At 37.6% G+C, this 13098-nt stretch overlaps 2 protein-coding genes across 3 annotated transcripts; both read right to left on the bottom strand.

The window, feature by feature from the left end:
• Positions 1–205: 205 nt before the first annotated feature.
• LOC110899034 (F-box/LRR-repeat protein At5g63520) lies at positions 206–5601 on the bottom strand. 2 transcript variants are annotated; one of them, XM_022145897.2, is made up of 11 exons: positions 5354–5601; positions 3702–3909; positions 3494–3601; positions 2672–2764; positions 2471–2569; positions 2265–2369; positions 2118–2160; positions 1900–2028; positions 1668–1810; positions 1454–1566; positions 206–805 (listed from the first exon to the last, which is right to left on the bottom strand). In XM_022145897.2, exons 2-11 carry the CDS (start codon positions 3894–3896, stop codon positions 421–423), a joined length of 1413 nt encoding a protein of 470 aa, XP_022001589.1. In that variant the 5' UTR covers positions 3897–3909; positions 5354–5601; the 3' UTR covers positions 206–420. The 2 variants fall into 2 exon arrangements, with proteins under 2 accessions (XP_022001589.1, XP_035845499.1); XM_035989606.1 differs by lacking the exon at positions 3702–3909.
• A 3047-nt stretch (positions 5602–8648) lies between these two features.
• On the bottom strand, positions 8649–12784 carry LOC110899035 (UDP-arabinopyranose mutase 1). The gene is made up of 4 exons (XM_022145898.2): positions 12360–12784; positions 9971–10221; positions 9647–9815; positions 8649–9168 (listed from the first exon to the last, which is right to left on the bottom strand). The coding sequence occupies exons 1-4, from the start codon at positions 12681–12683 to the stop codon at positions 8821–8823; spliced, it is 1092 nt and encodes a 363-aa protein (XP_022001590.1). The 5' UTR covers positions 12684–12784; the 3' UTR covers positions 8649–8820.
• Positions 12785–13098: the final 314 nt, after the last annotated feature.

The raw sequence follows: 13098 nt of genomic DNA, 5'->3' as shown, positions 1-13098 counted from the left end.
AATACCCATAAAATGCAGTTGTCATCATCTCAGTCTAGAGAACATTTCGTGTTTTTTTTTTAACTGAAACCAGTTCTAACCGGATTTTTTCTTGGCCGGTTTGGCCAAACCGGTTTTGTTGAAACACGGGAGTTCAGATTAGTAGCCGCCATCGTGCACAAATCACTAGTTTCACCAACATCAGTAGTTGTAAGATATTGGTTGGTATGATGATCCAAAAGCTATAAAAGGTATCAAAGTCACTAATGTTACGTTTAGTTTACGATGGTGGGACAAATCTCATCGAGGAAGGATACTAGGCACACAGAACGTCTTGTCTCCACCAACGTTTTTTTATGCATTGATTCCATCAAGCAGTCGGTTTCTAGATCTAATCATCACATCAAAGTCCAACAGGAAAACAGCATATACTTCATTTTTCTATGGGGCGTAAGACATAACTAAATAAACAGCATTGTACCGGTGCAAAAAGCAACCTTGAGCCGACTTTTGTTCTTGAGATTCTTGTGGGATTAAATCGCCCCGCCACATTTCACCCAGACACATGGTCCCGGCGAATGTCACACCAGGTAAGTTTTCCAAAAACAGGGAGCTGTCACCATTTGGTTGGCCACGATGCATAGAAGCGAAAATAAGACCACCGGATACCTCCCATTTATCACTGCCATTGAAAGATCTCACAAGGTTAGAGACACTGTCCGTAGAAGATCTAGCGGTATTGGAATCTGTGAGGTAACACTGAAAGGTGTCGCCTGTTTTGACACCGACGTCTTCGACTAGAAAATACTCATTGTCCGTTCCTGTGCTGCATGAAAATGAGCATAGTTAGAGGTGACAATTTTGACCCGTTAATTATTAAAATGGAAATATATCAAAGGGTAAAAGTGTATTTTTAATGCACAAAATCTCTTAAGTCATTTAGGTAATAGATAATTATCACTGAAAAATTATAGCTTTCTAACCAATTTGCGCACTTGCTTTTGCAAAAAAAAAAAAAAAGAACAACAGGTCTTTGCCTATTTACCACCACCTCTAAGTAGGGCTGGCAATTGGGTACCTGTTAAGACACGATTAGACCTGTTTGACTGAAAAATACACCCTTTGGCTTTTGAAAATTTTAAATTAATTAAAATTACAATGTTAGGATCTATGATTTATTCATCTTTGTACATAAAACTGTTTTATAAACATGAGGTAGAAAGTAGTTAAACGAGTCGTAATCATGTTTGAAACTTATGTTGTGCGCACCGTCAGAAACCTGTTAAGACACGATTTGCCAGCCTTACCTCTAAGAGGGGGGGGGGGGGGGGGGGGGTGTTTCGAGGTTGTGTTTTGAAATAGATTATCCGATTACAATTTCAGATTGAAGGTAACCAATTATGATAAATGACATATGTAATCACTTATAGAAAAAGATAAAAATTATAAAACGAGATGGAAATAGTTATCTTACGATAGAATTCGGTGGAATGCAAGAGACGTCATCCATTTTTCTTTTTCCTGCCCGACGGAACATTTCCTTCTTTTAGTTACCCCAATGTACATAGTAGATAACTCCTCCATTTCCTATTTTTAGAACGCCAAATTTATAATCACAATAAATATTCTCTACAAATAATTCATTTATGCGGTAATAATGAACTAACTTAAGTTAATGAACAACATACAGTAGCTTCAAACGGCCCTTCTCTGTGTACAATGAGATGGGCCATACAACCATACTTCTCTGTAACAGAATCCACCCTGTATGTGGGTCCCACTGGTGATAATCCACTTGACAATGCCGCATGAAATTTAGTTTCCCCAATACCTGCTCATAAGAGAATCATATATTGATGACGTTGCAACGGATTAACACAACAAATAAAATAAATCTAAAACGTGTAATTTTGAATTTACCGGGAGGTTTGTTCCTATCTGCGACAAATACCAAGGCAACAGCATCACAAGCAAGTTCTTCAGTGGCGGTATGTCGGAAATCATAGCAAAAACCACCAACAACGACAGTTTCCGGTGACATGGCATAATCTAAAACAAAGAAGAGATATAAAATATTAAAACCACAAAAACACTTATAATAAGTCCCTGATCTATTGCTAATACAAGAGTACACTCACCGAGTTTTTCCACAGTATTTATGCCTACATGAGGATGCTCTCTCTGTTAATAAATCAAATGAGAATAAAATATGCAACAAGATTAGGTTCTTGAAAAAAGTGTCGTATAAAGTTAATAATACGTACACAAAGAAGTCACGTGCTTACACTGAAAATCATTAAGGCAGCAGGGGATTGACGTCCTGATATAGAAGTCGAGAACTCCCAAATGTCCGTTACGAATTTGTCAATCATGAAATCTTGTGGGTGCTCCTGAGATATATATATATATATAAATATATATATATACACACACACAATTATAGGCATATGATAAGTTTAATGTTGTGTTCGACAAAGTTGAGATTTACTACCTCAACTTGCTTTTGAAGCGAGATTGATTTTACTTTCATCCCTGGTACACATCCAACAGTTAACACGATTCCTCTAATTCCACTCTCCAATTTAGGAATCTGTAGGTTACTTGAATGACTATCTTCTTAACGTTAAAGATTAACATATTTACTAAATAAAAAAAAAAAATACAAAATATGTGAGTAGAAAGCATAGTAAACCTTTTTGAATTCTTCATAAAATGCATCCCTTCCAATAAATCCAGAGGACCAGTTGACAATGACAGGAATTTTGGAGCTTAGTTTTGTAGTAATCTATAATTCATTCGTAAAATCAAAATATGAAAAATCAAAGCAAGTTGTATGTTATGATTTTTTATGTCAATTTGATACTCATCCCATAGTTGTTAATGGCGAATAGCGACAAATAGCGATAAGGTGCCTATATGCTACATAGCAAATAGCGATAAATAGCAGGCACTGTTTTATAAATAGGGATACATCAGGAAAAAAAATTAATATTATATTATATGTATAGTATATAAAAATACCTTGGTATACACGCTATTTTACATGTATATTTAACAAAAACCTAAAATCCAGCTATTTTATAGCTAAATTTAATTGGTATTTATATTTAAAAATAATAATAATAATAATAATAATAATAATAATAATAATAATAAGTTAATAACTGAAATCCCGCTATATATATGGCTACATACCCTGTAGCAACCTCAGAGGCGGACTTATAGTATTACTAGGGGTAGCACGGGCTACCCCTCAACCTCGTCTCCGTAGTGTAAAAATACCCCTCAACTCCGTTTCCGTTATATAAAGGATATCCCTGATCCTAAAAAAAATTAGGATACCCCTAATTTTTTGGGCTAGTTCCGCTACTGAGCGACCTTCGACCTATACGCTACGCTATTCGCTATAGCGATCGCTATTGACAACTATGACTCGTCCTTGCAAACTTTGAAAAGATAGCATAAATTCACAGAAATTCGTTAAGATTCATCGGTTTGAAATTCAATAACATACGAGTTGGAAAGCCTCTTGCATACTGAACAAACTTCCGACGGAAAGAATGGCAAATTGAGGACGAATTAGCTTCGATAGTACTTCATTTGCCACTTCTTCAATAGCAACCTAATGAAAATTGGGGCACAAAAAGAAAAAAATGATTACATGACATGATTAAGAGTATAAGTTACTACTGGTGTATAATTTAGCGATTGAAATAAGTTACAAGGAGGGAAGGATTGTTCGAGCATGCGGAGGCGAACTTGGGGCGACAAAGGATGCGACTGCAAACATGGTTCCACGAGCGGCTAACGCAATCAGCAGACGCAAAATCAACAGCCGAAAGCCTGGCGAGTATGTTCTGAAGAACGTCTATGTCGAGCTTTTCGATAGTTGTCGGTAACGCCATTTTAGTGATCATTGTAGTGTATAACCTTCACATAATCAAAGATCATTCCTCATAAGAAATAACTTCAAATTTAAACAACAATCCCACATATAACAACCTTACCAATTTCAAGTTCACAGATACAAATATATAATTTGCCTCTAAAATATTTAATAAACTATTGAGTTAAATGCCATTTTAGTCCCTGTTATTTGGGCCATTTTGTCAGTTTAGTCCAAAGTTTCATTTTTCGCCTGTAGGTCCAAAAAGGTTTCACCGTTGCCATTTTAGTCCACTGGGTTAACTTCATCCATTTTTTCTGTTAACGAGAAGGGCAATTCGGTCATTTTATATGGCCGAATTGCCCTTCTAGATAGTTGTCGGTAACGCCATTTTAGTGATCAATGTAGTGAGTGTATAACCTTCACATAATCAAAGATTACATATAAAATGACCGACTTGGTTTAAAAAAGCGTGAGGCGCTCCGAAGCGTTTTGGTTCCAAAAGCTATAAGCGAAGCTTCAAGCACAAAGCGAGAGCTTCACACATACGAAGCGCTCAAAATTAAAAAAAATATATATATATATATTGTACACATCAATATGACCTATTCTACTTGTTAATCAATAATAAACACAAAAACATGATTAAAAACACACTTAACACATAAAAAACATAGTTAAAACATAAATTAAAGTCGAAACACACTTAAAACATAAAAATAGTCTTTAATCAATAATCATCATAATCAAGTACGTATTCATCTCCATCAACATCACTCAATAAGATCATGTAGCTAATAGTTGGTTGAACTCGTGCGTGAGGCAGTTTTTGCACGCTGCACTCAGATTCGTTTTTAATGGTCATTAGTGTTACCTTTTGTTTTCTAAAACTTATGTGCTGCGCCTGAGCACCGTTTTTTGCACCTGATTGGGCTGAAGCGTTGCCTCAAACCAAGGTCGCTTCGCGCTTAAAGCTCACCTCAAAACGCTTCACGTGTTGTGACGCCTCAGAGCAAAAAAAGCGACATTCCCAGCGCTTCAGCGCCTCACGCTTTAAGCTCGCTTAAAGCGCGCTTTTTTAAACCAAGATGACCGAATTGCCTTTTCTCGTTAACAACAGAAAAAATAGAATGGATGAAGTGAAACCAGTGGACTAAAATGGCAACGGTGAAACCTTTTTGGAACAGATAAAAAATGAAACCTTCGGACTAAACTGGCAAAATGACCCAAACCAGAGGGAGTAAAATGGCATTTAACTCTAAACTGTTTCCAAATAACATTTTCTACACTAATAATCATTAACTAGTAATAAGATATACACGATTTAACTAACTACTTGCCAAATATCAAAATCAAACTCAACTTCATCAATTCTCGACATTGTGACTCAAGAACCAAAATTAGGGTTAGCTTACTCACAGGTTAATTCTCAAACACAGTTGTGAAAATTGAAAGGTGTGTAAATAACGACAGAAGGTGTTTGATTACCTGAGGAATGACTGTCGAATCGAGTGGATGAGTGCAACACTGTCGTTAATTTGGTGGTAGCTCAACAATTTAGGGTTCGTTAGGCCCCCATATATAATCCCATATATTATGCTATTGAGCGAAGCAAGCAACTGAGTGTGAGTGGTAGCTCTGTTTTATGTATGTAAAGTGAGGGTGAGAATAAACGGAAGGGGTAGCAAAGAGTTCGGAAATTGTTTGACGGAAAGTTTGTTTATACTCGTTCGTTTAATAAAGGCAAATTGGAAAATAATAATCCCACCATTGTGAAATTGGCCAATAATAATCCCAAGTCAGGAATTAGCCAATAATAATCCCACCTCGTCCATTTTTGAAAAATAATAATCCACAATCACTAAACGACAAAAGTGCCACGTCAGCATTTGGAGTATTATTTTCCAAAAATGGACGAGGTGGGATTATTATTGGCTAATTCCTGACTTGGGATTATTATTGGCCAATTTCACAATGGTGGGATTATTATTTTCCAATTTGCCTTTAATAAATGAAAAGGCATGATCAAGAAATTTCGTTCAATTAACCAAATGAACAAAGGTCTTGTTCATTCGACTTTGTTCGATAATATGTTCGTTTATGTATTCATATACGTTTATTTACATTCGTTCGTGTTCGTTTATTTATATTCTCCAACTTTCTAAAATTACACATATAGTCCCCAAGTTTTTGAATTTCGTTCCCAAATAGTCCCTGGCGTAGATGGGGGTTAGTTTTAGTTTTAGTGTTAGGTGTATGTGAAATGACAAAAATACTCTTACTGTCAAATTAATAACTAAAAAGTTAAAAAAATATATAATTAATATTTTACAATTTATGTAAGACCCACCACCCACCCTACCCTGATTCAGATGTCTTATTTCTTACGTTTGTGATTTCTATGTGGGGTGGGGGGGGTAGATGGGTGTGTTGTGAGGAAGATGAAGTAGATAGGGTGGGTTGTGGGTCCTACAAAAATTGTAAAATATTAATTATATTTCTTTTAACTTTTTTGTTATTAATTTGACATTAAAGGTATTTTTGTCATTTTACACGCACCTAACATCAAAAACTAACACTCATCCACGTCAAGGACTATTCAGAAACGAAATTCAAAAACTTAGTGACTATAAATGTAATTTTAAAAAGTTGACTAAAGGTGAAAAATAGACAAATTAAAGTCCGAATATTTTTCTCAAAAACAAATGAAATTCCAGTAATTATTTATTAGGGTATCCAAACTAAACCCAAAATAATAATAAAATAATTTGAAACCCAAATAAGGCAACCCCATATTCCACTTTCAAAAACTACTAACAACCGTTGTTGTTGGATCAAATATCAATCAAGGTTCAAATCCAGATCACGAGTTCATCAAATCCCGCAACAATCTCCAATAAAACAGTTTTCTCGATGTACGATGAACAACAACAAGACGACCCACTTCAAAAACAATTCAAAACCCTCCAAAAAGAATGGGATTCCATCAAACAATCATTTTCCAGATCCAATCGCCGGAGTTCCACCACCACCACCGTCGCCGGAGACCACCGTGTCTTTCATCCGTACGAGGATTCACCCAAAGAACTCATGACACTGTTGCAGAACGAATATTCGCCTGCAAAAGAGTGTTCACACAATTCAGGACACCATGATCAAGATGCAGTTGAGATAAATGAAGCAGAGGCTAATGGAATTGATGGTGAATGTTTTGATTTTGATGAAGAAAGTGAAGTTAGTACAGAGATTTCCTGCAAGGGTTTTGAAAATTATGATAAGTACAATCAATTGAGTGGTTTTGGTGGTTCTTGTACGGGTTCATCGCAGTTGGATGTGGCGGGGAAGGGTGTAAGGGCGGTGGTGAAGAGCGGTGGTGATGGTGGTTCTTGTACGGGTTTATCGCGGTTGGATGTGGCGGGGAAGGGTGTAAGGGCGGCGGCGGAGAGTGGTGGTGATGGTGGTTCTTGTACGGGTTCATCACGGTTGGATGTGGCGGGGAAGGGTGTAAGGGCGGCGGTGAAGAGTGGTGGCGGTGGTGGTTCTTGTACGGGTTCATCGCAGTTGGATGTGGCGGAGAGGGGGGGAAGGGTGGCCGCGGTGAAGGGTGGTGGTGGTGGTTGTGTTGGGAAGTGGTTTGTTAGTTTAGTTGTAGTGGTGTTTGCACTTGCTATTGTTGCATTAGAGTGTAGTAGTGAACACAAAAGTATTCTAGTTCCAACATGAGTTTTAATCCAAATGTTTTTTCTTATGTTTTATTTTCTTGTTTTTTGAATTTTTGGGTTTGCTATTGTTAGATTTTGCGGTGAAAAGTCTAGGGTGTGAACGAGTCAAGTCGAGCCTGTTTTAGTTAGTGAGTGCTTGATTTGGCTTGTGTTGTGCTTAGTCTAAAACTCGAGCTTAGGTTTACTATTGTTACATTTCTTAGAAACGTCGATGGGGGCATACGAGCAGTGGCGGAGCTTGACCAAAAGTTTCGAGGGGGCGTAAAGTGATGGGACCCAAAAAATTTTTCCTATCATTATGTTTTGGGTCGGGTCGGCTATTCGATTCAGGTCATGTCAAATAATAATAGTTTCAAATAAAACTAAAAAAATTCATTTATTCAAATGACCTGTTCTTGCACATAGAAAAACTAAATATTGTATAACAAACAAAAGACCTATATATATAATGATACGAGATAAATGAAACCTAGACGAAGAATTACAACTCAGCCTGGCAACCTTTAAGATTTTTGAATTCATCAAATATGTCTTCCGAATCAAACTTATCAACAATTTCTTTTTCTATGTAAATCATGAAGCTATTTGTGAGATATTTATTTTATTGTGTGGTCGGTAATCAAGGGTTAAACAAATAAAATAAGAGTTAAAATATATTTACCAAACTACCCATTATTTAGGAAAAATAATCGGGGGGCGATCCTATATAATTTTAAAATTTTCGGACAAAAAATCAGACCATATACACTTCTAACCGAAACATTGGGGTGGGCGGGTGTACCCCCGGGCACCCATTATCCTTCGCCAATGCATACGAGTTGAGTTGAGTTGAGTTTGTTTTACTTATAGTGTATAGAGTCGTCTTGTTTTGAGTTATATATCTAGAGCTTAGGTTTGGCTCGTTAGTAGTTTTTCAAGCTCTGCTCAATTTGAGCTTTCATCGAGCGGATCTCAAGTAGCTCATGACCAGCTCGACCTGTTTACTCTTACATGGTTTCTAACTTCATGTCGTCTACTCGTTTAAAATCAAACGATACCCTTTTAAAATGCATATCCAAACACAACCAAAAATGACAATATGATCATACATTCATAGATAGAAGTATAAGTTATGTATCTCGAACAAACTCGCTTAAATAGTCTATATAAAGCCGGTGACAAACGCATTATTTCAACAGTAAAGGAAAGTAAAAACAGTGAGCTAATGCAAGTTGACGTTACTCGAGTAAACATCTACTTGGATTTAGAAGGCTCGACTTTGGCTGTGGTTGCACCATCGGTTGACGGGTTAAGCTCATCCCAAGCATCAATCCAGGTAACCATGGCATCGCCAAGCTTCTCAAAGTAAGGATCAATCGGGCCAAGTTTTTCCTTCACGAGCTTCGAGAGCTCGATGTAGCATTGTTGTGGGGTTGTGCATTCTTTCGGGAGCGTGACGTTTTGGAAAAATGGAATGATGTCTTCTTGCCAGTAGATGCCTTTGTATTCCTTCTTTAAGTTGACAAATGGGTTGCTTGCTTTGCTATGCCAAATGTATGGCAACCCTGTTTTCACTCCTAGCCCCAAATGGTCACATATCACCTACAGTTTCACACTAACTTGATCAATATATGAACCCAAATAGCTTTTTAATAAACTAAAAGGAATTTTTAACATATCTGCCCCTGTGGTTATATCACTTTTACTATATTAGCCCAAAATAGGAATTTTTAACATATCTGCCCCCATGGTCTCTATAACTAACCATTTTGGCCCCTAAGTCTAGAGATCATGGGGGCCAAAATGGTTAGTTATAGAGACCATGGGGTCAGATATGTTAAAAAATCTTATTTTGGGCTACTATATTAAAAGTAATATAACCACAGGGGCCAAAAACGTAATTTACTCTTTAATAAAGAGTTTGTTTGTAAAAAACTTTGAATTATTGAACATAAGGAGTTTCTGGCCAACCCAATCTGATACGACCCGTTTAAAAATTTGAACGTTTTGATCAAACCTGACCTGACCCATCCACTATGCAACCTCTAGAAACAAATGATTCAATGAAAAACTAAAATACCTTAGCACACCAACCAGCCCACATGTCGTCATACCGACCAATGGGTTGACCGTCTCCCATGAGCCCAAAATACATGGCGGGCCCGATGAGTTCCCTATGAAAACCAAGGTTCATCCCACACATAGGGAAAAGGGTCTCTTTTGGGATGGTCAAAACAGCATCCACATACCTGCAAATTTGTAATAGAGTCGGTTATTCAGAACTGATTTATCCGAATATTCAGATGATATGAAACATAATCTGTTTATATCTAGACAAAAAAAAAAAAAAAAAAAAAAAAAAAAAAAAAAAAAAAACACTCTTGACTTGAAACAAAAATAGGACCTGGTGTTGCGCTCACGAGGCTTGACGAGTTGAGTCGGGGCATCATAATCCGGGATATTAAGCCAAAGGCCATGAGAAATGGCTGTGGTGACACCTTCCCTTAAACTGAAGGGATACCCCCTAACGAAATCGGCACCTTCCCTATACGGGTCGTACAATGTGTTGAAAAAAAAGGGCGTTGCTGGTGTTAACAGGTTGTGAATGTGTTGTGCCAATGCATTGATCTCTTGTCCACTTGGATCCTTAGCAACCTTCATTTCAATTCAAAATAATTAAATTAACAATTTAACATTCATGCATATAATAGATTGCATTAATGCTATAATGTCGAAACGTCATTTTCTTCTAACATCCATATCCATTTATTCATACAAGTCAAACTGGTCCTAAGACTGGTCCCAAAAGATCGGGCTACAAGTCAAATTGCATGCATTAGTTACAAGTCGAATTGCAGCATTGGTCCTCTCATAAAGTCATTTACATGTTATATATACATGTATAGTATATAGACAATTATACATATTGACTTTATTGTCAGAGGGTGGTCCCGAGGCTATCGGGCTATACGGGTTATTTCACAATCAAAACAGAAAAGAAGAGCTAAGACAACGCGTTGTGGAGTAACCAAAAAGTGTTGGTTCCTAGGCCATGTCAGCGCCACATAGGCAGGAAGCAACCCTTTAACTAATGCGTTGCGGAGTAACTAAAAATTAAATAAAAAAAACGAAAAAAAGGTTTAGTGGTGCGTTGGGGGTGGACCCCACCTTTAACTAATGCGATGTGGAGTAACTAAAAATTAAATTAAAAAAAACAAAAAAAGGCTTAGTGGTGCATTGGGGGTGGACCCCACCTTTAACTAATGCATTGTGGAGTAACTAAAAATTAAATTAAAAAAAAACAAAAAAAGGTTTAGTGGTGCATTGGGGGTGGACCCCACCTGATTTAGCCCTCTTGGGCATTAGCAGTTAGCACATTTAACGAAATAAGGAGAAAGTTGGGTGTCGCCCCCATGGGTTTTGGTTTAGCGGTCGCCAAATCCTCTGTGGAGGGTGGGGCGTTAGTGGGTGGCACCCCACAACGTTCAGCCTAAGCATGATGAACAAGATCCATACTGTACCCAAGATTGTTTTTACCGACAAGGCGACAAATAAAGCTTCGGTTTGGATCAGGTCGAGTCATGTAATTAATGATAACCCAATAAAAGCTAAAAGCTACAATGTGGCTTTAGAGGTAAAAATGATCGGTAATACTCGTAAAAATAACCATTCATCATGTATAACTGAACCAAATTCAATACTCATTTTTTTCGCCTTTGTTTTTCAAATACAACATTTTAAGTTAAAAATCTCTAGGTCAGCACTCAAGACTCTCGGGGACGGTCAAAAGGCCGTAATTTCCGATCGTAATATATACGTATCATACGAAACTGAAAAAACTACGCGGTCGGTTGACCCGCATTCTATATATGAGGTCCACACATGATACTAGATAGTTAAAATGTTTAGTGCAAAATTACTATTCCTAGTCAAAGAATATGGGGATTTTTCCACTTTTCCCTACTTTAGGGGTTGATTGTGATTCCTAATTCTACAACAAAAAGTCAAAATTATTTGATCCCCATAATTGAGAAAGAGTCAACAAATTTAAGTGGTCCTACAAACCCAACAATCGTACGGTCAACACTAGATCTTAACACGTGTCACGATCTAATCATAGTCTACAATAACAACCTACCCATCGCCCACAGTAGTCTTCTTCTAATCTTAGCTACTGTTGACTTCAGATGCAAAAAAACGAGATCTAAAAACTCGTTAACGATCCCTGACTCACTGAGTCAACTCAGTACACAAAATTGAGGAGAATTTACAAATGCTAAACGAAGATTATTTCACCCATTATGTATAACACGTGTCGGATCTGGTTACCAGTTCAACTCAGTAGAGAAAACTAGTTTATGTTTCAGACTTGCTGAGTCAACTCAGTAAAGAAGATTCGTTTTGCAATCCCAGACTCACTGAGTCAACTCAATACACAAAAAATATTATTAAACATCAAAGAAAACTTACGACACCCATAATGTATAACACGTGTCATGATCCGGTAACAGTCTACAAAAACGACTTGAACTCAGTGAGTCAACTCAGTAGAAATAACTCGTTTACGATTCTGGACTCACTCGTTTGCAATTCCGGACTCGGTAACGAAAAGTCCTCACTGAGTCAACTCAGTAAACAATGGAGAGACAATTTGAAAATTAACTTACGAAGCAGCCGTCTTAGGGAAAAAAACATTTAAAATTCTGAACTCAGTGGGGATATTTCGTTAAACTCGCGACTCACTGAGTCAACTCGGTATTTCAAAAATTGGGGATTATTAAAAAAAAACTTACGAAACAGTCGTCATCAATGGTGAAGATATACTTCTTCTTGGAAACAAGAAAGCCGAAGCACCGACAAGCAGAATCTTTGAACGAGATACAGCTGGATTTGGGGCCAAGGATCCGATTAATATCATTACGGTTGTAGAGTTCGTAATCGAATCCATCGGGTACCCGGATGGTTTTGGTGGGATCTCCATCTTGAACGATGATGAGATGGTAGGGCTGGAAGAAGGGTCGCCACTGCTCGAGGAAATCGAGGTTGCGGATGGTGGGGATGACGATGTCGAGTTCGTTGACTAATGGTGGTGTTACGACGGTTGCAGGGATAGACATGGTGGTGGTGGTGCGGTGGAGGGGTTTGAGAAGGGGGGATTTATGAGGAAGAAGTGAATGTGGGGCACATGGAGGGTTGAAATAAATCAATAATGCTAACTTACCAAAGTTAGATTGATTATTCAAAATAATATACTTGATTTAGATTTATTTTATTTTATTTTAAAACTAAAGGGTATGGGGCCGGCTGAGGCCCGGCTAGGACCGGCGCCGGTCCCCCACACCGTCCCCCATAGGGTCGGCTCGGCAACATCGGCTCCCCATAGCCGGATGTGTCGTGCTTCTCTCCTCTCTCCTTCTCTCACATATACCTATACATACATACATATATATATATATAGGGGATGGTTCAAATGAAAACCACTTTTATTGTGAAAACTCGAAAACTAACTAAAAAAACCTAAAAAACATACAA

Source organism: Helianthus annuus, chromosome 4 (assembly GCF_002127325.2).
Source record: "Helianthus annuus cultivar XRQ/B chromosome 4, HanXRQr2.0-SUNRISE, whole genome shotgun sequence".
In the NCBI taxonomy this organism is placed as follows: Eukaryota; Viridiplantae; Streptophyta; class Magnoliopsida; order Asterales; family Asteraceae; genus Helianthus; species Helianthus annuus.
This window is presented reverse-complemented; position numbering and strand designations above follow the sequence as displayed.